The following is a 24,930-nucleotide window of genomic DNA, read 5'->3' as shown; positions in this document are numbered from 1 at the left end:
CTGTTGTTGCTGCTGTTGCTGCTGCTGCTGCACTCCCACCCGCCTTCCCCGCCCTGGCTTCCTGCTCACCCCCAAGCATTCGGGAGGAGGCGTGTGTGGGGGGAGGGGGGTGGGGGTGAGGAGCGGGTGAGGGGAGGAGACGGTGGGTAGGGGGGCAAGGGGGGGCAGTGGGTAGCGCACACACACACACACAGGGGGTTGTTGCCAGGCACTTGTGTGTGTTGTGGGGAGGGGTGAGAGCAGTGGTGGCGGGGGGGCAGGGAGTGGAGTTAAGGTCGGTTCCGTTCCTCGGTGTGTCGAGAAAGGGGGGCCGACCACCTGTGCCTGGGAATCAAACACGGCAGCGTGGGGCGAGGAGCAGAGGGTGGGGGGACGCTCCGGAGTCCTCCTCCACGTGTCTGCCGGAGGGACCACCCCACGTCACCCCACGTCACCCCACGCCACGTCACGTTGGGGGGGGGGGGGGGGGCGCTTGGTTTATTTCCATTCAAAAACGCCGCGAGTTTCCCCCCCCCCCCCCCCCCCCCGTAATAAACAGTCACCGTGACAAAACCGAAGCCTCCACAATCATCGCCGCCGCCAACAGCAACAAGCTGCGTCGCCGCACACATTTTCGCCGCCGCTTTCCCGCCTCCTCCTCCTCGGCGAGATCGCGCGGCGCCCGGCGCGGTGGGGATGGGGGCGGGCGGGCGAGCGAGATCTTAAAGCCCCAGTGGTCTCACATCAGAGCGGCTCAAGACGCACACGCAGCAGGAACGCGACAAACAGGCCGCGCACCGCCGCTGCTTCCAAGCGGCGTTTGATTTTGTGCTCGGACGCGGGTTTTGTTTTATCTCCGTTTTGGTTTCGCGGTTCCGTCTTCGGCGCGGGGTGGAGCGTTCCGCTTCCGGGGGGGGAGGGGGGGGGGGGTTTGGTTCGTTTCCGAGGTTTTTGTTCCCGGCGCAAGCAACGAGGAATTTCCACCAACATGCTTTGTAAACTGGGGCTTTAAGGGCATTTCTCTCGTGACGTCCTTGTTATCGCCACACGCTTGTGGCGTTAACCCAACACACTTCTCTCCCCCTCTCCCTGACTCTGGGTTGCTGAGCGAGAACAGCGGACTCGGGGGGGCGGCGTGAGGCGGGGAGAGGGGAAGGGTGAGAATGGGGGGGGGAGGGAGAGGAAGACACGGAGTGGTGAGAGCAAAGGAGAGGAAAGATGGAGGGAGGAGATAGGAGGATGTGGACTGTGGCTCTCTGGACGAGCGCGACCGTCTCTGCGTGACCCTGCGGGTTTCTGAGAGACAATGCGGGTCTCCGGGCGAGGGTCCCTGGGTGACCCTGCGGGTCCCTGCGGCTCCCTGCGGGTCTCTGCGGGTCTCTGAGCGAGCCGTTGTGAGTCTGGAAGAGCCTGCGGGTGTCTACGTGGCCCTGCGGGTCTCTGCGTGCCCCTGCAGGTGTCTGAAATAGCCAAGAGGGTCTCTGGGTGAGCGCGAGTTGTTCTGGGTGAGCCTGTGGCTTTCTACATGACCCTAATGGTCTCTGCGTGACCCTGCGGGTCTCTGCCTGACCCTGCGGGTCTCGTGTGACCCTAATGGTCTCTGCGTGAGTCTGTGGCTCTCTGCGTGACCCTGCGGGTCTCTGCGTGACCCTGCGGGTCTCTGCGTGACCCTGAGGGCTCTCTGCGTGACCCTGAGGGTCTCTGGGCAAGCTCGCGGGTCTCTGGGCAAGCCTGTTGTGTCTACGTAAGCGTCTCTGTGTGTGACTGGGAGAGCCTGTTGTGTGTCAGGGAGAGCCTGTGTGTGACTGGGAGAGCCTGTGTGTGACTGGGAGAGCCTGTGTGTGACTGGGAGAGCCTGTGTGTGTCTGGGAGAGTCTGTGTGTGACTGGGAGAGCCTGTGTGTGTCTGGGAGAGTCTGTGTGTGACTGGAAGAGCCTGTGTGTGACTGGAGAGCCTGTGTGTGACTGGGAGAGTCTGTGTGTGACTGGGAGAGTCTGGTGTGTACTGGGAGAGCCTACTTGTGACTGGGAGAGCCTGTGTGTGACTGGGAGAGTCTGTGTGTGTCTGGGAGAGTCTGTGTGTGACTGGGAGAGCCTGTGTGTGACTGGGAGAGCCTGGTGTGTGACTGGGAGAGTCTGTGTGTGACTGGGAGTCTGTGTGTGTCTGGGAGAGCCTGTGTGTGACTGGGAGAGTCTGTGTGTGTCTGGGAGAGTCTGTGTGTGACTGGGAGAGTCTGTGTGTGACTGGGAGAGCCTGTGTGTGGACTGGGAGAGCCTGTGTGTGATTGGGAGAGCCTGTGGTATCTGGGAGAGCCTGTGTGTGACTGGGAGAGCCTGTGTGTGACTGGGAGAGTGTGTGGTGTGTGACTGGGAGAGCCTGTGTGTGACTGGGAGAGCCTGTGTGTATCTGGGAGAGCCTGTGTGTGACTGGGAGAGCCTGTGTGTGACTGGGAGAGCCTGTGTGTGACTGGGAGAGCCTGTGTGTGTCTGGGAGAGTCTGTGTGTGTCTGGGAGAGCCTGTGGGTGACTGGGAGAGCATGTGTGTGACTGGGAGAGTCTGTGTGTCTGGGAGAGCCTGTGTGTGTCTGGGAGAGCCTGTGTGTGACTGGGAGAGTTGGTGTGTGACTGGGAGAGCCTGTGTGTGACTGGGAGAGGCCTGTGTGTATCTGGGAGAGCCTGTGTGTGACTGGGAGAGCCTGTGTGTGACTGGGAGAGCCTGTGTGTGATTTGGGTGAGCCTGTGTGTGACTGGGAGAGCCTGTGTGTCTGGGAGAGTCTGGTGTGACTGGGAGAGCCTGTGTGTGTCTGGGAGGAGCCTGTGGGTGACTGGGAGAGCCTGTGTGTGACTGGGAGAGTCTGTGTGTCCTGGGAGAGCCTGTGTGTGTCTGGGAGAGGCCTGTGTGTGACTGGGAGAGCCTGTGTGTGACTGGGAGAGTCTGTGTGTCTGGGAGAGCCTGTGGTGTTTGAGAGAGTCTGTGTGTGACTGGGAGAGCCTGTGTGTGACTGGGAGAGCCTGTGTGTGACTGGGAGAGTCTGTGTGTGTCTGAGAGAGCCTGGGTGTGGACTGGGAGAGTCTGTGTGTCTGGGAGAGCCTGTGTTGGATGGGAGAGTCTGTGTGTGTCTGAGAGAGTCTGTGTGTGTCTGAGAGAGCCTGTGTGTGACTGGGAGAGCCTGTGTGTGACTGGGAGAGTCTGTGTGTGACTGGGAGAGTCTGTGTGTGACTGGGAGAGTCTGTGTGTGACTGGGAGAGCCTGTGTGTGACTGGGAGAGTCTGTGTGTGACTGGGAGAGCCTGTGTGTGTCTGGGAGAGCCTGTGTGTGACTGGAAGAGCCTGTGTGTGTGACTGGGAGAGTCTGTGTGTGACTGGGAGAGCCTGTGTGTGTCTGGGAGAGTGTGTGTCTGGGAAAGTCTGTGTGTGACTGGGAGAGCCTATGTGTGTCTGGGAGAGTCTGTGTGTGACTGGGAGAGCCTGTGTGTGACTGGGAGAGTCTGTGTGTGACTGGAGAGCCTGTGTGGTGACTGGGAGAGTGTGTGTCTGGGAGAGTGTGTGTGTGACTGGGAGAGCCTGTGTGTGACTGGGAGAGTCTGTGTGTCTGGGAGAGTCTGTGTGTATGGGAGAGCCTGTGTGTGACTGGGAGAGTCTGTGTGTGACTGGGAGAGCCTGTGTGTGTATGGGAGAGCCTGTGTGTGACTGGGAGAGTCTGTGTGTGACTGGGAGAGCCTGTGTGTGTCTGGGAGAGTCTGTGTGTGACTGGGAGAGCCTGTGTGTGACTGGGAGAGTCTGTGTGTGACTGGGAGAGCCTGTGTGTGACTGGGAGAGCCTGTGTGTGACTGGGAGAGTCCTGTGTGTGGGAGAGTCTGTGTGTGACTGGGAGAGCCTGTGTGTGCCTGGGAGAGTCTGTGTGTGACTGGGGGAGTCTGTGTGTGTCTGGGAGAGCCTGTGTGTGACTGGGAGAGCCTGTGTGTGGCCTGGGAGAGTCTGTGTGTGTATGGGAGAGCCTGTGTGTGTCTGGGAGAGTCTGTATGTGACTGGGAGAGCCTGTGTGTGACTGGGAGAGCTGTGTGTGACTGGGAGAGCCTGTGTGTGACTGGGAGAGACTGTGTGTGACTGGGAGAGCCTGGTGTGACTGGGAGAGCCTGGGTGTGACTGGGAGAGCCTGGGTGTAACTGGGAGAGTCTGTGTGTCTGGGAGAGACTGTGTGTGTCTGAGAGAGTCTGTGTGTGACTGGGAGAGCCTGTGTGTGACTGGGAGAGCCTGTGTGTATCTGGGAGAGTCTGTGTGTGTCTGGGAGAGCCTGTGTGTGACTGGGAGAGTCTGTGTGTGACTGGGAGAGACTGTGTGTGACTGGGAGAGTCTGTGTGTGACTGGGAGAGTCTGTGTGACTGGGAGAGTCTGTGTGTGTCTGGGAGAGCCTGTACGTGTCTGGGAGAGCCTGTGTGTGACTGGGAGAGCCTGTGTGTGACTGGGAGAGTCTGTGTGTCTGGGAGAGCCTGTGTGTGTTTGAGAGAGTCTGTGTGTGACTGGGAGAGCTGTGTGTGACTGGAGAGCCTGTGTGTGACTGGGAGAGTCTGTGTGTGTCTGAGAGAGCCTGGGTGTGACTGGGAGAGTCTGTGTGTCTGGGAGAGCCCTGTGTGTGACTGGGAGAGTCTGTGTGTGTCTGAGAGAGTCTGTGGTGTCTGCAGAGAGCCGTGTGTGACTGGGAGAGCCTGTGTGTGACTGGGAGAGTCTGTGTGTGACTGGGGAGAGTCTGTGTGTGACTGGGAGAGCCTGTGTGTGACTGGGAGAGCCTGTGTGTGACTGGGAGAGTCTGTGTGTGACTGGGAGAGCCTGTGTGTGTCTGGGAGAGCCTGTGTGTGACTGGAAGAGCCTGTGTGTGACTGGGAGAGAGTCTGTGTGTGACTGGGAGAGCCTGTGTGTGTCTGGGAGAGTGTGTGTCTGGGAAAGTCTGTGTGTGACTGGGAGAGCCTATGTGTGTCTGGGAGAGTCTGTGTGTGACTGGGAGAGCCTGTGTGTGACTGGGAGAGTCTGTGTGTGACTGGGAGAGCCTGTGTGTGACTGGGAGAGTGTGTGTCTGGGAGAGTGTGTGTGTGACTGGGAGAGCCTGTGTGTGACTGGGAGAGTCTGTGTGTCTGGGAGAGTCTGTGTGTATGGGAGAGCCTGTGTGTGACTGGGAGAGTCTGTGTGTGACTGGGAGAGCCTGTGTGTGTATGGGAGAGCCTGTGTGTGACTGGGAGAGTCTGTGTGTGACTGGGAGAGCCTGTGTGTGTCTGGGAGAGTCTGTGTGTGACTGGGAGAGCCTGTGTGTGACTGGGAGAGTCTGTGTGTGACTGGGAGAGCCTGTGTGTGACTGGGAGAGCCTGTGTGTGACTGGGAGAGTCTGTGTGTGGGAGAGTCTGTGTGTGACTGGGAGAGCCTGTGTGTGACTGGGAGAGTCTGTGTGTGACTGGGGGAGTCTATGTGTGTCTGGGAGAGCCTGTGTGTGACTGGGAGAGCCTGTGTGTGCCTGGGAGAGTCTGTGTGTGTATGGAGAGCCTGTGTGTGTCTGGGAGAGTCTGTGTGTGACTGGGAGAGCCTGTGTGTGACTGGGAGAGCCTGTGTGTGACTGGGAGAGCCTGTGTGTGACTGGGAGAGCCTGTGTGTGACTGGGAGAGCCTGGGTGTGACTGGGAGAGCCTGGGTGTGACTGGGAGAGCCTGGGTGTAACTGGGAGAGTCTGTGTGTCTGGGAGAGCCTGTGTGTGTCTGAGAGAGTCTGTGTGTGACTGGGAGAGCCTGTGTGTGACTGGGAGAGCCTGTGTGTATCTGGGAGAGTCTGTGTGTGTCTGGGAGAGCCTGTGTGTGACTGGGAGAGTCTGTGTGTGACTGGGAGAGCCTGTGTGTGACTGGGAGAGTCTGTGTGTGACTGGGAGAGCCTGTGTGTATCTGGGAGAGCCTGTGTGTGACTGGGAGAGCCTGTGTGTGACTGGGAGAGCCTGTGTGTGACTGGGAGAGCCTGTGTGTGTCTGGGAGAGTCTGTGTGTGTCTGGGAGAGCCTGTGGGTGACTGGGAGAGCCTGTGTGTGACTGGGAGAGTCTGTGTGTCTGGGAGAGCCTGTGTGTGTCTGGGAGAGCCTGTGGGTGACTGGGAGAGCCTGTGTGTGACTGGGAGAGTCTGTGTGTCTGGGAGAGCCTGTGTGTGTCTGGGAGAGCCTGTGTGTGACTGGGAGAGCCTGTGTGTGACTGGGAGAGTCTGTGTGTCTGGGAGAGCCTGTGTGTGTTTGAGAGAGTCTGTGTGTGACTGGGAGAGCCTGTGTGTGACTGGGAGAGCCTGTGTGTGACTGGGAGAGTCTGTGTGTGTCTGAGAGAGCCTGGGTGTGACTGGGAGAGTCTGTGTGTCTGGGAGAGCCTGTGTGTGACTGGGAGAGTCTGTGTGTGTCTGAGAGAGTCTGTGTGTGTCTGAGAGAGCCTGTGTGTGACTGGGAGAGCCTGTGTGTGACTGGGAGAGTCTGTGTGTGACTGGGAGAGTCTGTGTGTGACTGGGAGAGTCTGTGTGTGACTGGGAGAGCCTGTGTGTGACTGGGAGAGTCTGTGTGTGACTGGGAGAGCCTGTGTGTGTCTGGGAGAGCCCTGTGTGTGACTGGAAGAGCCTGTGTGTGACTGGGAGAGTCTGTGTGTGACTGGGAGAGCCTGTGTGTGTCTGGGAGAGTGTGTGTCTGGGAAAGTCTGTGTGTGACTGGGAGAGCCTATGTGTGTCTGGGAGAGTCTGTGTGTGACTGGGAGAGCCTGTGTGTGACTGGGAGAGTCTGTGTGTGACTGGGAGAGCCTGTGTGTGACTGGGAGAGTGTGTGTCTGGGAGAGTGTGTGTGTGACTGGGAGAGCCTGTGTGTGACTGGGAGAGTCTGTGTGTCTGGGAGAGTCTGTGTGTATGGGAGAGCCTGTGTGTGACTGGGAGAGTCTGTGTGTGACTGGGAGAGCCTGTGTGTGTATGGGAGAGCCTGTGTGTGACTGGGAGAGTCTGTGTGTGACTGGGAGAGCCTGTGTGTGTCTGGGAGAGTCTGTGTGTGACTGGGAGAGCCTGTGTGTGACTGGGAGAGTCTGGTGTGTGACTGGGAGAGCCTGTGTGTGACTGGGAGAGCCTGTGTGTGACTGGGAGAGTCTGTGTGTGGGAGAGTCTGTGTGTGACTGGGAGAGCCTGTGTGTGACTGGGAGAGTCTGTGTGTGACTGGGGGAGTCTGTGTGTGTCTGGGAGAGCCTGTGTGTGACTGGGAGAGCCTGTGTGTGCCTGGGAGAGTCTGTGTGTGTATGGGAGAGCCTGTGTGTGTCTGGGAGAGTCTGTATGTGACTGGGAGAGCCTGTGTGTGACTGGGAGAGCCTGTGTGTGACTGGGAGAGCCTGTGTGTGACTGGGAGAGCCTGTGTGTGACTGGGAGAGCCTGGGTGTGACTGGGAGAGCCTGGGTGTGACTGGGAGAGCCTGGGTGTAACTGGGAGAGTCTGTGTGTCTGGGAGAGCCTGTGTGTGTCTGAGAGAGTCTGTGTGTGACTGGGAGAGCCTGTGTGTGACTGGGAGAGCCTGTGTGTATCTGGGAGAGTCTGTGTGTGTCTGGGAGAGCCTGTGTGTGACTGGGAGAGTCTGTGTGTGACTGGGAGAGACTGTGTGTGACTGGGAGAGTCTGTGTGTGACTGGGAGAGTCTGTGTGACTGGGAGAGTCTGTGTGTGTCTGGGAGAGCCTGTACGTGTCTGGGAGAGCCTGTGTGTGACTGGGAGAGCCTGTGTGTGACTGGGAGAGTCTGTGTGTCTGGGAGAGCCTGTGTGTGTTTGAGAGAGTCTGTGTGTGACTGGGAGAGCCTGTGTGTGACTGGGAGAGCCTGTGTGTGACTGGGAGAGTCTGTGTGTGTCTGAGAGAGCCTGGGTGTGACTGGGAGAGTCTGTGTGTCTGGGAGAGCCTGTGTGTGACTGGGAGAGTCTGTGTGTGTCTGAGAGAGTCTGTGTGTGTCTGAGAGAGCCTGTGTGTGACTGGGAGAGCCTGTGTGTGACTGGGAGAGTCTGTGTGTGACTGGGAGAGTCTGTGTGTGACTGGGAGAGCCTGTGTGTGACTGGGAGAGCCTGTGTGTGACTGGGAGAGTCTGTGTGTGACTGGGAGAGCCTGTGTGTGTCTGGGAGAGCCTGTGTGTGACTGGAAGAGCCTGTGTGTGACTGGGAGAGTCTGTGTGTGACTGGGAGAGCCTGTGTGTGTCTGGGAGAGTGTGTGTCTGGGAAAGTCTGTGTGTGACTGGGAGAGCCTATGTGTGTCTGGGAGAGTCTGTGTGTGACTGGGAGAGCCTGTGTGTGACTGGGAGAGTCTGTGTGTGACTGGGAGAGCCTGTGTGTGACTGGGAGAGTGTGTGTCTGGGAGAGTGTGTGTGTGACTGGGAGAGCCTGTGTGTGACTGGGAGAGTCTGTGTGTCTGGGAGAGTCTGTGTGTATGGGAGAGCCTGTGTGTGACTGGGAGAGTCTGTGTGTGACTGGGAGAGCCTGTGTGTGTATGGGAGAGCCTGTGTGTGACTGGGAGAGTCTGTGTGTGACTGGGAGAGCCTGTGTGTGTCTGGGAGAGTCTGTGTGTGACTGGGAGAGCCTGTGTGTGACTGGGAGAGTCTGTGTGTGACTGGGAGAGCCTGTGTGTGACTGGGAGAGCCTGTGTGTGACTGGGAGAGTCTGTGTGTGGGAGAGTCTGTGTGTGACTGGGAGAGCCTGTGTGTGACTGGGAGAGTCTGTGTGTGACTGGGGGAGTCTATGTGTGTCTGGGAGAGCCTGTGTGTGACTGGGAGAGCCTGTGTGTGCCTGGGAGAGTCTGTGTGTGTATGGGAGAGCCTGTGTGTGTCTGGGAGAGTCTGTGTGTGACTGGGAGAGCCTGTGTGTGACTGGGAGAGCCTGTGTGTGACTGGGAGAGCCTGTGTGTGACTGGGAGAGCCTGTGTGTGACTGGGAGAGCCTGGGTGTGACTGGGAGAGCCTGGGTGTGACTGGGAGAGCCTGGGTGTAACTGGGAGAGTCTGTGTGTCTGGGAGAGCCTGTGTGTGTCTGAGAGAGTCTGTGTGTGACTGGGAGAGCCTGTGTGTGACTGGGAGAGCCTGTGTGTATCTGGGAGAGTCTGTGTGTGTCTGGGAGAGCCTGTGTGTGACTGGGAGAGTCTGTGTGTGACTGGGAGAGCCTGTGTGTGACTGGGAGAGTCTGTGTGTGACTGGGAGAGTCTGTGTGACTGGGAGAGTCTGTGTGTGTCTGGGAGAGCCTGTACGTGTCTGGGAGAGCCTGTGGGTGACTGGGAGAGTCTGTGTGTGTCTGGGAGAGTCTGTGTGTGTCTGGGAGAGCCTGTGTGTGACTGGGAGAGCCTATGTGTGACTGGGAGAGTCTGTGTGTGACTGGGAGAGTCTGTGTGTGACTGGGAGAGCCTGTGTGTGTCTGGGAGAGTCTGTGTGTGACTGGGAGAGCCTGTGTGTGACTGGGAGAGCATGTGTGTGACTGGGAGAGTCTGTGTGTGTCTGGGAGAGCCTGTGTGTGACTGGGAGAGCCTGTGTGTGACTGGGAGAGTCTGTGTGTGTCTGGGAGAGTCTGTGTGTTTCTGGGAGAGTCTGTGTGTGACTGGGAAAGCCTGTGTGTGACTGGGAGAGCCTGTGGGTGACTGGGAGAGCCTGTGTGTGTCTGGGAGAGTATTGTGTGTGTCTGGGATAGTCTGTGTGTGTCTGGGAGAGTCTGTGTGTGACTGGGAGAGTCTGTGTGTGTCTGGGAGAGCCTGTGTGTGACTAGGAGAGCCTGTGTGTGTCTGGGAGAGCCTGTGTGTGACTGGGAGAGCCTGTGTGTGACTGGGAGAGCCTGTGTGTGACTGGGACAGTCTGTGTGTGTCTGGGAGAGCCTGTGTGTATCTGGGAGTCTGTGTGTGTCTGGGAGAGCCTGTGTGTGACTGGGAGAGCCTGTGTGTGACTGGGAGAGTCTGTGTGTCTGGGAGAGCCTGTGTGTGACTGGGAGAGCCTGTGTGTGACTGGGATAGTCTGTGTGTGTCTGGGAGAGCCTGTGTGTGACTGGGAGAGTCTGTGTGTGACTGGGAGAGCCTGTGTGTGTCTGGGAGAGCCTGTGTGTGTCTGGGAGAGCCTGTGTGTGTCTGGGAGAGCCTGTGTGACTGGGAGAGCCTGTGTGTGACTGAGAGAGCCCGTGTGTGACTGGGTGAGCCCGTGTGTGACTGGGTGAGCCCGTGTGTGACTGGGAGAGTCTGTGTGTATCTGGGAGAGCCTGTGTGTGACTGAGAGAGCCCGTGTGTGACTGGGTGAGCCCGTGTGTGACTGGGAGAGTCTGTGTGTGACTGGGAGAGTCTGTGTGTATCTGGGAGAGCCTGTGTGTGACTGGGAGAGCCTGTGTGTGTCTGGGAGAGTCTGTGTGTGACTGGGTGAGTCTGTGTGTGACTGGGAGAGCCTGTGTGTGACTGGGAGAGCCTGTGTGTGTCTGGGTGAGTCTGTGTGTGACTGGGAGAGCCTGTGTGTGACTGGGAGAGCCTGTGTCTGTCTGGGTGAGTCTGTGTGTGTCTGGGAGAGCCTGTGTGTGTCTGGGAGAGTCTATGTGTGACTGGGCGAGTCTGTGTGTGACTGGGAGAGCCTGTGTGTGACTGGGAGAGCCTGTGTGTGACTGGGTGAGTCTGTGTGTGACTGGGAGAGCCTGTGTGTGACTGGGAGAGCCTGTGTGTGTCTGGGTGAGTCTGTGTGTGTCTGGGAGAGCCTGTGTGTGACTGGGAGAGCCTGTGTGTGTCTGGGTGAGTCTGTGTGTGTCTGGGAGAGCCTGTGTGTGACTGGGTGAGTCCGTGTGTGACTGGGAGAGTCTGTGTGTGACTGGGAGAGCCTGTGTGTGTGTCTGTGAGAGCCTGTGTGTATCTGGGTGAGCCTGTGGGTCTCTGGGTGAGCCTGTGGGTCTCTGGGTGAGCCTGTGAGTCTGTGGGTGAGCCTGCGGGTCTCTGGGTGAGCCTGTGGGTCTGTGGGTGAGCCTGCGGGTCTCTGGGTGAGCCTGTGGGTCTCTGGGTGAGCCTGTGGGTCTCTGGGTGAGCCTGTGTGTGACTGGGAGAGCCTGTGTGTGACTGGGAGAGTCTGTGTGTGACTGGGAGAGCCTGTGTGTGTCTGGGAGAGTCTGTGTGTGACTGGGAGAGCCTGTGTGTGACTGGGAGAGCATGTGTGTGACTGGGAGAGTCTGTGTGTGTCTGGGAGAGCCTGTGTGTGACTGGGAGAGCCTGTGTGTGACTGGGAGAGTCTGTGTGTGTCTGGGAGAGTCTGTGTGTTTCTGGGAGAGTCTGTGTGTGACTGGGAAAGCCTGTGTGACTGGGAGAGCCTGTGGGTGACAGAGAGTCTGTGTGTGTCTGGGAGAGCCTGTGTGACTGGGAGAGCCTGTGTGTGACTGGGAGAGCCTGTGTGTGTCTGGGAGAGTATTGTGTGTGTCTGGGATAGTCTGTGTGTGTCTGGGAGAGTCTGTGTGTGACTGGGAGAGTCTGTGTGTGTCTGGGAGAGCCTGTGTGTGACTAGGAGAGCCTGTGTGTGTCTGGGAGAGCCTGTGTGTGACTGGGAGAGCCTGTGTGTGACTGGGAGAGCCTGTGTGTGACTGGGACAGTCTGTGTGTGTCTGGGAGAGCCTGTGTGTATCTGGGAGTCTGTGTGTGTCTGGGAGAGCCTGTGTGTGACTGGGAGAGCCTGTGTGTGACTGGGAGAGTCTGTGTGTCTGGGAGAGCCTGTGTGTGACTGGGAGAGCCTGTGTGTGACTGGGATAGTCTGTGTGTGTCTGGGAGAGCCTGTGTGTGACTGGGAGAGCCTGTGTGTGACTGGGAGAGCCTGTGTGTGTCTGGGAGAGCCTGTGTGACTGGGAGAGCCTGTGTGTGACTGAGAGAGCCCGTGTGTGACTGGGTGAGCCCGTGTGTGACTGGGTGAGCCCGTGTGTGACTGGGAGAGTCTGTGTGTATCTGGGAGAGCCTGTGTGTGACTGAGAGAGCCCGTGTGTGACTGGGTGAGCCCGTGTGTGACTGGGAGAGTCTGTGTGTGACTGGGAGAGTCTGTGTGTATCTGGGAGAACCTGTGTGTGACTGGGAGAGCCTGTGTGTGTCTGGGAGAGTCTGTGTGTGACTGGGTGAGTCTGTGTGTGACTGGGAGAGCCTGTGTGTGACTGGGAGAGCCTGTGTGTGTCTGGGTGAGTCTGTGTGTGACTGGGAGAGCCTGTGTGTGACTGGGAGAGCCTGTGTCTGTCTGGGTGAGTCTGTGTGTGTCTGGGAGAGCCTGTGTGTGTCTGGGAGAGTCTATGTGTGACTGGGCGAGTCTGTGTGTGACTGGGAGGGCCTGTGTGTGACTGGGAGAGCCTGTGTGTGACTGGGTGAGTCTGTGTGTGACTGGGAGAGCCTGTGTGTGACTGGGAGAGCCTGTGTGTGTCTGGGTGAGTCTGTGTGTGTCTGGGAGAGCCTGTGTGTGACTGGGAGAGCCTGTGTGTGTCTGGGTGAGTCTGTGTGTGTCTGGGAGAGCCTGTGTGTGACTGGGTGAGTCCGTGTGTGACTGGGAGAGTCTGTGTGTGACTGGGAGAGCCTGTGTGTGTGTCTGTGAGAGCCTGTGTGTATCTGGGTGAGCCTGTGGGTCTCTGGGTGAGCCTGTGGGTCTCTGGGTGAGCCTGTGAGTCTGTGGGTGAGTCTGCGGGTCTCTGGGTGAGCCTGTGGGTCTGTGGGTGAGCCTGCGGGTCTCTGGGTGAGCCTGTGGGTCTCTGGGTGAGCCTGTGGGTCTCTGGGTGAGCCTGTGGGTCTCTGGGTGAGCCTGTGGGTCTCTGGGTGAGTCTGTGAGTCTCTGGGTGAGCCTGTGGGTCTCTGGATTGGCCTGTGGGTCTCTGGGTGAGCCTGTGGGTCTCTGGGTGAGCCTGTGGGTCTCTGGGTGAGTCTGTGAGTCTCTGGGTGAGCCTGTGGGTCTCTGGATTGGCCTGTGGGTCTCTGGGTGAGCCTGTGAGTCTCTGGGTGAGCCTGCGGGTCTCTGGGTGAGCCTGTGGGTCTCTGGGTGAGTCTGTGAGTCTCTGGGTGAGCCTGTGGGTCTCTGGATTGGCCTGTGGGTCTCTGGGTTGGCCTGTGGGTCTCTGGGTGAGCCTGTGGGTCTCTGGGTGAGCCTTTGGGTCTCCGGCGAGTCCGCGGGTTCCCTAGGCGGGCCTGTTGCTGTCTGTGTCAGCATCTCCGGGCTAGCCTGCAGGTTCCCTGGGTCTCTGGGTGAGCCTGCGGGTTTCTACGCGAATCCGTGCGTCTCCATGGCAGTCTGTAGGTCTCTGCGCGAGGAGTCTGCAAGACCGCCGGTGTAATCGCTGTGGGCGTGCGGCTAACGTCCGCATTGGGCGATGGGTGCTCGTCGTCCGCCACCTCCATAGCCGCGTGGGGTGCAACGTAGCCGGGATAGGGTGCAGAGGGGGGCGCTGGATGAGGAGGCAGATGAAGGGATTAGTGGGGGTGGTGTGGGGGGAGGGGCGGGAGATGAACGGCAGGGAGCAAGACGCAGGGCAAAGGTGACCGGGTCAGATGATGGCACGGGGGGCAGAGGGATAGCGATGGAACAGGGGGAAGAGCAGAGAAGCAAGTAGGACACCCAGAATCGTGCAGAGAGAGGAGCAGGGTGGAGGGGACAGGGCAGGAGGAGGAGAGGGACGGAGGCGCTGGGCGGACTCGCTCTGTGCTACGGAGCAATAATCAACAGCACAGTCGGCGCAATGACTTCTCTACAGGAGGAGGAGGGGGGAGAGGCGAGGGGAGGGGGGGGACGCGGCGGTGGCGGTGTTAGCGGCGGTGGTAGCGGACGGCCAGGGCAGTCGGTGGGGGGGGGTGTGGGATGGGCGGCTCGCGAGGGGAGGACGGTGCTCAGGTGGTGGGTAGCAAGCCTGGGCAAGGCCAGAGGATGCGGGGGGGGGGGGGGCATCAAATCCTCGGGGTCCATTTGGCGAATGCGCGCGTTGTCAACGACGACGCCGCTGCTCAGAATGGGCCACCGCCACCACAGCCACCACCACCGCCACCACCGCCACCGCCACCGACAACCGCCGCCACCACCGCCGGGCTCCTCCAGCCGGAGTGCCGATCCTCCGTCCCGTCCCCTCTCCTCCCCCACGGCTCGTTCCCACTGGCGCCTTCGCCGCCGGTACCGCCACCGCCGCCGCCGCCGCCGCTAGTGCCGCCGCCAGTGCCGCCGCCGCCCCCATCGGCGTTACCTTGCCCGAAGTCCGAGTGGAAGCTGTTGGGGGAGGCGTCGGGAAACGCGGGCGGCTTGTCCCGCACGTCGGCGCCGGCCACGCCGCCCGGCTGCGCGCCGGACTTGTGCGACTTCTGGTGCAGGGCCAGAGAGGCGCGGTGCTTGTACATCTTTCCGCACGTGCGGCAGTGGAAGCTCTTCTCGGCGCTGTGCGTGCGCTTGTGCCCGATGAGGCTGTGCGACCAGCGGAAGGTCTTTCCGCACTTGTCGCAGCGGTACGGCCGCTCACCTGTGTGAACGCGCTGGTGACTCAGCAGCTCGTGCGAGCGCAGGAACGCCTTGCCGCACGTGTCGCACTGGTACGGCTTCTTGTCCGTGTGGATGCGCTGGTGCTGCGGGGCGGCGGGCGCGCGGGGCACGGCGGGTGACGGCGGTTGTGGAAGCGGCGGTGACGATGGTTGCAGTGGTGGAGGCAGTGACAGAGTTCGTGGTGACGGTTGTGGCGGTGGCAGCGATGGTTGTCGTGGTGACAGAGTTGATGGTGGCGGTGGTGGCGGTGACGGCGAGGCGGTGGGTGGTGGGGCGTGTGGGAGACAAGGGAGAGAAGGGAGAGGGCAGACGCACGGTGAGGTGGCAACCTAAAATAAAAGTAGTTTAAATAGTCAAACAGTTTTAACACTCCTCCAAGTCAATGACCAATGAATGACCTCCAAGTCGCGACTCGGCGAGGTCCACAAGCGAGACAACCCCAGTATCCTCGAGTGCCGCTTCTCAACTCAACAATGTTTTCTATTTTACCACGTGAGGCACACGGAGCTGGGCAACTCTTTTGGAAGCGGCCTGGCGATCACAAGCCCAACGAAGTGGCGGTGCGAGTCGACAGTTCTCTGCGCGAGTTTACCCCTGACCCAATCACTACCCCGATCATCACTACCCCTTACCGCTACACCAACCCCTAACCCAATCAATACCCCTACACCAACCCCTAACCCAATCACTACCCCTACACCAAACCCAATCACTACCCCTACACCAACACTAACCCAATCACTACCCCTACACCAACCCCTAACCCAATCACTACCCCTACACCAACACTAACCCAATCACTACCCCTACACAAACACTAACCCAATCACTACCCCTACACCAACCCCTAACCCAATCACTACCCCTACACCAACACTAACCCAATCACTACCGCTACACCAACCCCTAACCCAATCACTACACCAACCCCTAATCCAATCACTAACCCTACACCAACACTAACCCAATCACAACCCCTACACCAACCCCTAACCCAATCACTACGCCCATCACTACCACAACACCAAGCACTAACCCAATCACTATTGCTATCCATAATGCAGGTTTTTTGGGTTAGATTGCGTAAATATAAATGTGCTGTTACACCCGCCACAATGACACAGCCAATTTGCAAGGCTTCGTCACGTAAAGAGAACACGCCAATTCGTCACTAGCACAGCACACCGGCTGTGTTGGAGAGCAAATCCATAACATTCACCATCCGACTACCGTAACGTTTCGCCGGTAATTGCAAATGGCATCATCAGGCGGCAGCCAGATTTGTGGAGAAATCCTCCTGTTTAATTCCTTAAATAGAGGGATAGGTGTCACGTGTAAGCCCTTCTTGTGCTTAATGGGGTGGGGATTAATGATTGCCTATGAATTACAATGTACATTACACGTGCACATTGTTGTTCGTGTACCAGCTGTCGTTTGTGTGCACTAAAATAGCAGTACCTGCTGATTGTCTGCTCACAGGCATTCCGCACTGCCGTATGGTGACCTGTATAGGCATGCATGTAGACAATGCATTCTTTGATGATTCACTTACAAGCAGCACTAAGTCTGTAGCTATCCGAACGGTGAAAATAATTTTTCTTTCTCTCAATTTCGATAGATTATCTAATTAGTCTTGGCCAGTAGTAACTAGTTTTGCACAGAACTTCAACATTATAAAACTCAATTGAGTGTACTTGCGTCTTCTGCCACTGCCGACAGTTGTGTTTGGGAGTATGTTGGGCCGTCAACACAAATAATAAGCAAGAGACTAAGAGAACACAAGGAATTGTAAATACTCTCTCTCTCTCTCATCTTCACGGTGGCTAGGCGACGTTAACTACCTCGCTTGGTACACACAGGAGCTCCTGGCTTTGATCCTGACGGACGCCTGCAGTACATTTGGAGTTTGCATCTCTCTCTCTCTCTCCCCCCGTGGTCCCGTAGATTTCTCTCCGATTTTTTCTCCACATTTAGCCAACACGTATTTCTGCATTTCCACGTGACGACAAGCCACTTCACAGGGCTTCTGACAAGAGAGCCACGCAGCCTAACCTGGTAACATTAAAGTTGTTTTTACTTTATAAAGATTAATACATGAAACGGTAGCAACGTCACCCACTACTGGGGTGTCTCTGTAACGCATTTCTACGTGCCCATCGCTCAGCAGCGAGAAGAACGGCGATTGTGCCGTGCACCGAATCATTTATTGTCATTATCCAAGTGACCACCACCACCCTAATCTCACAGCCACCACCCTGATTTCTGTTACCACCACGACCACTCTAATCTCACCACCACCACCACCCTGATCTCACCACCACCACCCCTGATCTCAATCACCATCACCACCCTGATTTCAAGTCACCAGCACCGTGATATCCCCGTGACCCCCACCCACCCACCCCCTCCCGCCCCCCGCCCCCCTCACCTTGAGCACATCCTCGGGCAGGCGGAAGTTCTTGCCGCACTGCTCGCACACGTAGGGGCGCTCGTCGGTGTGCGTGCGCTGGTGGCGCGCCAGGTCCCGCGTCAGCGCGAAGCTCTTGCCGCACTGGTCGCACTGGAAGGGCCGCTCGCCCGTGTGCAGCGACTGGTGGCGGAACAGGTCGGTGGACTGGCGGAAGAGCTTGCCGCAGTCGGCGCACTTGTAGCGCTTCTCCTTGACGTGCGACGAGCGCCGGGGAAGCAGCTCGCAGGCCGCGGCACCCCCCCCGTCCTTGCTCACCAGCACGCCGCCCACCACGCCGCCCACCACGCCGCCCACCACTCCGCCCACCGCGCCGCCCCCCCCGCCGCCCCCCCCACCGCCGCCGCCGGGGCCGCCGGGGCCGTCCACGCCGCCGCCGTTGGGGCCGGCTCCGGTGTCGGCGCCGCAGTCGAGCGGCTCCACGGTGGGCCCCGGGGTGCCGGTCTGTGTCGGCTGCTGCTGTTGCTGCTGCTGCTGCTGTTGTTGCTGCTGCTGTTGTTGTTGTTGCTGCTGTTGCTGCTGCTGCTGCTGTTGTTGTGGGTCAGGGGCCGGGCAGCTTGACATGACGTGAGAGCCTGCGGCAAATGTTAAACGACAAACAGCTGTCACGATGTACGTGTGTGTGCGCGTGTGTGTGTGCGCGTGTGTGTGTGTACACGTTGAACTTTTATCGCACCGTACGTAGCCAACCGCCCTAAACGGAAGGACAACAAACTAAACACAAAGCATGATAATTGGTTTTATACCCTTTTATCTGGCAACAAAACTGACACCTTTTTTACAAGGAGTCATACAAAAAGGTGTCAGTTTTGTTGCCAGAAAAAAGGGTAAAAAAGCTATTATCATATTTTTCTACTGGCAAATGAGGTTCCAATGGTGTGAACACAAAGCAGTTCTAAAGAAATTAGTTTGTCAATGTAGATGATTTAAAAGTGCACAGCACCCAATGGTTTTCTAACATCTGAAGGAAGAGCATTCCAGACGGCCGCAAAAGCGCATTGGAAACTAACATTTGTGATGGCAAGGTCGTTCTGATAAAAAAGCTGGCTTACCCGGTGAAGTAAAAATAGTTTAGTATATTTCGATTTAAAGCTTTCGTGACTGCAGGGATTCATCTTCTTGGTTCTTTCGGTAAAGTCACGTAGAATGGAAATAATAAAATAATAAAAATAAAACATAATAAAATAATTTTCACGACGTTTCGGCCACAACGCAAGCAGCCGTCCTCAGGTGAAAACCAGGTCTGTCGAGGCGACAGCGTCTGAATGAAACAGCACCATGCTTGGAGCATATATTTAAGCTGGGTTGGAAGGGGGGGAAAGGGTGCCTTGACAAAATAATTTGCATATCAAGAGGAATTCATAAACCCATAAATATGCTGAATTCCGAAACGTCGTGAGAATTATTTTATTGTGTTTTATTTTTATTATTTTATGACTTCCCTTCTACGTGGCTTTACCGAAAGAACCAAGAAGAATAGTTTTTAGTTCAGGTTTAGAGTGTGGGGAGCGGTAATGCAGTAGGTTAGCCTGCAACGCTACGAGACCATCAAACAGAGTTCGATTCCCGCTCACGGTCAACACCAGCGACGATTATCTGCACTGGTCCTGGACCTCCCCGAGGTCGACTTAGCCTCAAATGAGGATATGTTGCGTATAAACTTCACCGCTAGGGAGACCAAGGCCACACCACCCCCTTGCCCAAACAGTCTCAACTAAAACTAAACTCCGATTTAAAGCTTGCGTGACTGCAGGGATTCATCTTCTTGGTTCTTTCGGTAAAGTCACGTAGAAGGGAAGTAATAAAATAATAAAAATAAAACACAATAAAACAATTATCACGACGTTTCGGCCACAACGCAAGCAGCCGTCCTCAGGTGAAGAACATGTCATATATAAGCTTATATATATGCTCCAAGCACGTGTGCTGTTTCATTCAGAAGCTGTCGCCTCGACAGACCTGGTTTTCACCTGAGGGCGGCTGCTTGCGTTGTGGCCGAAACGTCGTGATAATTATTTTATTATGTTTTATTTTTATTATTTTACTACTTTCCTTCTACGTGACTTACCGAAAGAACCAAGAAGATAAAACTAAACTCCGATGTAAAGCTTTCGTGACTGCAGGGATTCATATTATTGGTTCTTTCGGTAAAGTCGCGTAGAAGGAAAATAGTAAAATAATAAAAATAAAAGAATACAATTCTCACGACGTTTCGATTGCAACACAAGCAATCATCATCAGGTGTGAAAACCACAGCAAGAAAATTTGAAAAAAACCGCCACTTTTTCTAATTTTTATTATTTCCCTTCTACGTGACTTTACTGAAAGAACCAAGAACATAAACTATTTTTATTTTACCCGGGAAGGGCCACTGAGCTAGACCTGTTTTTCTTAAGTGACCCGGCTATCAAGCATAGCAGCTCAACGAAGTGGCTTGTCAATCATCAGCATCGTGAAAATGTAGAGCAGCCAAACACTCTAAACGTGTGGCGACGTCGATTCCAAACGTGGAGGGGAAACCCACGGGGAGACAGACACACAAACTCCAAATATACAGCAGCAGGCATTGTCAGGGTCGGGATCGAACCCACGACCTCCTGTAGACCAGGCGAGGTAGTTAACATCTCATAGCCACCGTGATGATGATGATGATGATGGAGAGAGACACGCAAACTCCAAATATACAGCAGCAGGCATCGTCAGGGTCGACCCCAACATCTCCAGCTTCCGGAAGGGGGGGGGGGGGAACGTCGAACACGGTGCCCAGAAACCCTCTACCACAATCGCGGAAGCCGCTTCAGGCGCTGGCAGGGAGCTGGTAGGGGCTGGTAGGGGCTGGTAGGGGCTGGTAGGAGCTGGTAGGGGCTGGTAGGAGCTGGTAGGGGCTGGTAGGGGCTGGTAGGTAGGAGCTGGTAGGGGCTGGTAGGGGCTGGTAGGAGCTGGTAGGGGCTGGTAGGGGCTGGTAGGTAGGAGCTGGTAGGGGCTGGTAGGGGCTGGTAGGGGCTGGTAGGGGCTGGTAGGGGCTGGTAGGGGCTGGTAGGGGCTGGTAGGGGCTGGTAGGCAGGAGCTGGTAGGAGCTGGTAGGGGCTGGTAGGGGCTGGTAGGAGCTGGTAGGGGCTGGTAGGGGCTGGTAGGGGCTGGTAGGAGCTGGTAGGGGCTGGTAGGGGCTGGTAGGGGCTGGTAGGAGCTGGTAGGTAGGAGCTGGTAGGAGCTGGTAGGAGCTGGTAGGGGCTGGTAGGGGGTGGTAGGGGCTGGTAGGAGGTGGTAGGTAGGGGCTGGTAGGAGCTGGTAGGAGCTGGTAGGGGCTGGTAGGTAGGAGCTGGTAGGAGCTGGTAGGTAGGGGCTGGTAGGAGCTGGTAGGGGCTGGTAGGGGCTGGTAGGTAGGAGCTGGTAGGAGCTGGTAGGTAGGGGCTGGTAGGAGCTGGTAGGAGCTGGTAGGGGCTGGTAGGTAGGAGCTGGTAGGAGCTGGTAGGAGCTGGTAGGGGCTGGTAGGTAGGAGCTGGTAGGAGCTGGTAGGTAGGGGCTGGTAGGAGCTGGAAGGAGCTGGTAGGGGCTGGTAGGGGCTGGTAGGTAGGGGCTGGTAGGTAGGGGCTGGTAGGGGCTGGTAGGTAGGGGCTGGTAGGTAGGGGCTGGTAGGTAGGAGCTGGTAGGGGCTGGTAGGAGCTGGTAGGAGCTGGTAGGGGCTGGTAGGTAGGAGCTGGTAGGGGCTGGTAGGGGCGCTGGTACCACTCACCGGCTTCTTCCCCGAGCGGCACCTGCTGCTCCGAGCGCGTCTTGCGGGCGCGGGGGCTCTGCGTCAGGCGCAGGCCACCCATGATGCTCGGGAAACTGGGGGGGCTGGCGGCCGGGAACTCCGGCATGGGGTCTGCAGACGGCAACCCAGGGGGGGGGGGGGGGGGGAGGAGAGACCCACACACACCACACACACCACACACACCAGACAAACACCATCACGAGTTAATACCACTCTTCAATACAGCGCGAGTTTAATAAAAAAACATTTTCATTCGATAGGCGACACTTTGGGCAATGACTCCCCTCTCGGTTGGCTACGTAGGGTGCAAAAGAAGTTCAACATACACACAGAGACCCACAGACTCACCACACAGAGACCCACAGACTCGCCACACAGACCCACAGACTCATCACATAGAGACCCACAGACTCACCACACAGCCATATAATCATAACACAGAGACCCACAGACTCACAACACAGAGACCCACAGACTCACCACACAAACACACTCACCACACAGCCATATAATCATAACACAGAGACCCATAGACTCACCACACAGAGACCCACAGACTCACAACACAGAGACCCACAGACTCACCACACAAACACTCACCACACAGCCATATAATCATAACACAGAGACCCATAGACTCACCACACAGACCCACAGACTCACAACACAGAGACCCACAGACTCACCACACAAACACTCACCACACAGCCATATAATCATAACACAGAGACCCATAGACTCACCACACAGACCCACAGACTCACCACACAGAGACCCACAGACTCACCACACAGAGACCCACAGAGACTCACCACACAGACCCACAGACTCATCACATAGAGACCCACAGACTCACCACACAGCCATATAATCATAACACAGAGACCCACAGACTCACAACACAGAGACCCACAGACTCACCACACAAACACACTCACCACACAGCCATATAATCATAACACAGAGACCCATAGACTCACCACACAGAGACCCACAGACTCACAACACAGAGACCCACAGACTCACCACACAAACACACTCACCACACAGCCATATAATCATAACACAGAGACCCATAGACTCACCACACAGAGACCCACAGAGACTCACCACACAGACCCACAGACTCACCACACAGCCATATAATCATAACACAGAGACCCACAGACTCACACAACATATCGCGCAGCGCTTTTAGACGAGCTTCTGCGGCCGTCTGGAACGCTCTTCCTTTCGATATTCGGAAGCCGCTGGGAGCTGTTACACTTTTAAATCATCGTCCAGATTGAAGACGTATTTCTTTAGGGTCGTGTTTAGTTCGTTGTCCTTCCACTCCGATTAACGCGGTTGGCTACGTATGGTACGAAAGAAGTTCAACATTCCTACATTCGGAGATGTTAAAACTCTACCTCCCCTGGTATACAGGAGGTCCGTGAGTTCAGCCCCGACCCCGACACCTGTTTATTTGGATTTGCATGTCTCGCTCCACATGGCCATGTCGATTTTCCTCCGGGTTTAGCTTATTTGGCCGCTGCTGTACATTTCCACGCGACGACGATGATGATGATCGGCCACCACGATGAGCTATCGTTTGTGATGGCCGGGTCGCGTCTGAACAAACACCTACACAGCTCAGTGGGGCCTTAGCTGGTAAAAAAATATATAGTTTAGTTTAGTCTGTATGGGTCTGCGTGTGTATGTGTGTCCCTCTGTGTGTGTGTCCCTCTGTGTGTGCGCGTCCCTCTGTGTGTGCGCGTCCCTCTGTGTGTGCGCGTCCCTCTGTGTGTGCGCGTCCCTCTGTGTGTGCGCGTCCCTCTGTGTGTGCGCGTCCCTCTGTGTGTGCGCGTCCCTCTGTGTGTGCGCGTCCCTCTGTGTGTGCGCGTCCCTCTGTGTGTGCGCGTCCCTCTGTGTGTGCGCGTCCCTCTGTGTGTGCGCGTCCCTCTGTGTGTGCGCGTCCCTCTGTGTGTGCGCGTCCCTCTGTGTGTGCGCGTCCCTCTGTGTGTGCGCGTCCCTCTGTGTGTGCGCGTCCCTCTGTGTGTGCGCGTCCCTCTGTGTGTGCGCGTCCCTCTGTGTGTGTCCGTCCCTCTGTGTGTGTCCGTCCCTCTGTGTGTGTGTCCGTCCCTCTGTGTGTGTGTCCCTCTGTGTGTGTGTCCCTCTGTGTGTGTGTCCCTCTGTGTGTGTGTCCCTCTGTGTGTGTGTGTCCCTCTGTGTGTGTGTCCCTCTGTGTGTGTGTCCCTCTGTGTGTGTGTCCCTCTGTGTGTGTGTCCCTCTGTGTGTGTGTCCCTCTGTGTGTGTGTCCCTCTGTGTGTGTGTCCCTACGTGCGTCCCTCTGCGTGTCCCTCTGTGTGTCCCTCTGTGTGTCCCTCTGTGCGTCCCTCTGTGTGTCCCTACGTGCGTCCCTCTGTGCGTCCGTACGCGCGTCTGTATGTGGGTCTCGATGCGTTTATAGAGCATTTGGCTGCTGCTATTCATTGCCACACAATGCTGCAAGACGACAAGCCACTTCGTTGAGCTGCTGTCATTTCGATGGTCAGGTCAAGGCTTCTGACAAGAGCTACACAGCTCAGAGGGGCCTTACCTGGTGAAATAGTTTGTCGTTTTATTTTAGCTCAAACCAGACAGGGGCAAAATAAAATTCCTCAAGTTCAACCGAGGAGGCACCCAACGTCGTCGCGGTTGTACAATGACAACACCTGCCCCCTGCCCCCTGGCACGGGGAACTTCCAGCGCGGCACACGGCATGCCCAAAACAACATTCGAGCTGGACCAAGCTCATTTTGGGAGTCTGTACCAAAGACAAAGATCTCCCGTACGGCATTAACAGACTCTATCAAGGCTGGCACGGCACACGAGAGGGTGGGGTGGCCAGCACCACGCCCGGCCGCCTTTGTCTCCCCTAGCACCAGGTACTCATTTAGTTGACCTATGGGGAGGAGGCCCAGGACCGCTTCACACAATCGCCACTGGTGGTAGTGGCGGCGAGCGCAGCGCGCCAACCGTTACCACTCCCGCTCCCCCCCCACATGCACCAACACGCACTTATTCACGTGACAAACCTCACGAACTGGCTGTGGTCGGGTGGTGGTGATGGCTTAACGACAACATTTACATTTTACGCGGCCTAACCCCAAAAACCTTCGCGACCAATACGATTCGTCGCGAAAGCCTCCGTGTGTTGCACGGACACGCACCGACACGCGCACTGACACGCGCACTGACACGCGCACTGACACGCGCACTGACACGCGCACTGACACGCGCACTGACACGCGCACTGACACGCGCACTGACACGCGCACTGACACGCGCACTGACACGCGCACTGACACGCGCACTGACACGCGCACTGACACGCGCACTGACACGCGCACTGACACGCGCACTGACACGCGCACTGACACGCGCACTGACACGCGCACTGACACGCGCACTGACACGCACACTGACACGCACACTGACACGCGCACCGACACGCGCACTCACACACACCGACACACGCACCCACACGCTGTCACGCGCACTGACACACGCACCCATGCGCACTCACACACGCACTGACACGCGCACTGACACGTGTGGGGTGCCTTGAGGATTAACTCCTGCAGCAAGCGTCTGGGCGCTATCGCGGGATTGGGTTGCTCGCGTTGCCGCGGAAGGCGGCCAAGGGCTGCCAGCGCACAGAGGCCCAGCCAGCTAAGATCCGCAGACACACATGGGGGAGTGGTGGGTGGTGAGTGTGAGTACGTGTCTGGGGTGGGTGGTGGGTGTGAGTACGTGTGTGTGTCTGGGGTGGGTGGGTGGTGAGTCTGAGTACGTGGGGGTGGGTGTGAGTGTGAGTACGTGTGTGGGAGGGGTGGGTGTGAGTGTAAGTACGTGTGTGTGTGTCTGGGGTGGGTGAGTGTGAGTACGTGTGTGTATCTGGGGTGAGTGGGTGGTGAGTGTGAGTACGTGTGTGTGTCTGGGAGGGGTGGGTGTGAGTGTGAGTACGTGTGTGGGAGGGGTGGGTGGTGGGTGTGAGTACGTGTGTATCTGGGAGGGGTGGGTGGTGAGTGTGAGTACGTGTGTGTGTCTGGGAGGGGTGGGTGGGTGGTGAGTGTGAGTACGTGTGTGTGTCTGGGGTGGGTGGGTGGTGAGTGAGTAGTGTGTGTGTCTGGGAGTGGTGGGTGGTGAGTGTGAGTACGTGTGTGTGTCTGGGAGTGGTGGGTGGTGAGTGCGAGTACGTGTGTGTCTGGGAGGGGTGGGTGGTGAGT

General features: G+C 57.3%; 1 protein-coding gene across 1 annotated transcript in view; it reads right to left on the bottom strand.

Moving 5' to 3' along the window:
* LOC133361210 (zinc finger protein 696-like) overlaps nucleotides 1–24,930 on the bottom strand; it is a 68,933-nt gene that overhangs the window by 4,513 nt on the left and 39,490 nt on the right. The window contains exons 5-8 of the mRNA XM_061580094.1: nucleotides 20,660–20,791; nucleotides 16,888–17,501; nucleotides 14,170–14,542; nucleotides 40–61 (exon numbers count right to left, since the gene is read on the bottom strand). Of these exons, the coding sequence (XP_061436078.1) occupies nucleotides 40–61; nucleotides 14,170–14,542; nucleotides 16,888–17,501; nucleotides 20,660–20,791 (1,141 nt within the window). The remainder of the gene's footprint in view (nucleotides 1–39; nucleotides 62–14,169; nucleotides 14,543–16,887; nucleotides 17,502–20,659; nucleotides 20,792–24,930) is intronic.

This window comes from Lethenteron reissneri, chromosome 71 (assembly GCF_015708825.2).
Source record: "Lethenteron reissneri isolate LAM-NWPU_2019-01 chromosome 71, ASM1570882v1, whole genome shotgun sequence".
NCBI lineage: Eukaryota > Metazoa > Chordata > Hyperoartia > Petromyzontiformes > Petromyzontidae > Lethenteron > Lethenteron reissneri.
This window is presented reverse-complemented; position numbering and strand designations above follow the sequence as displayed.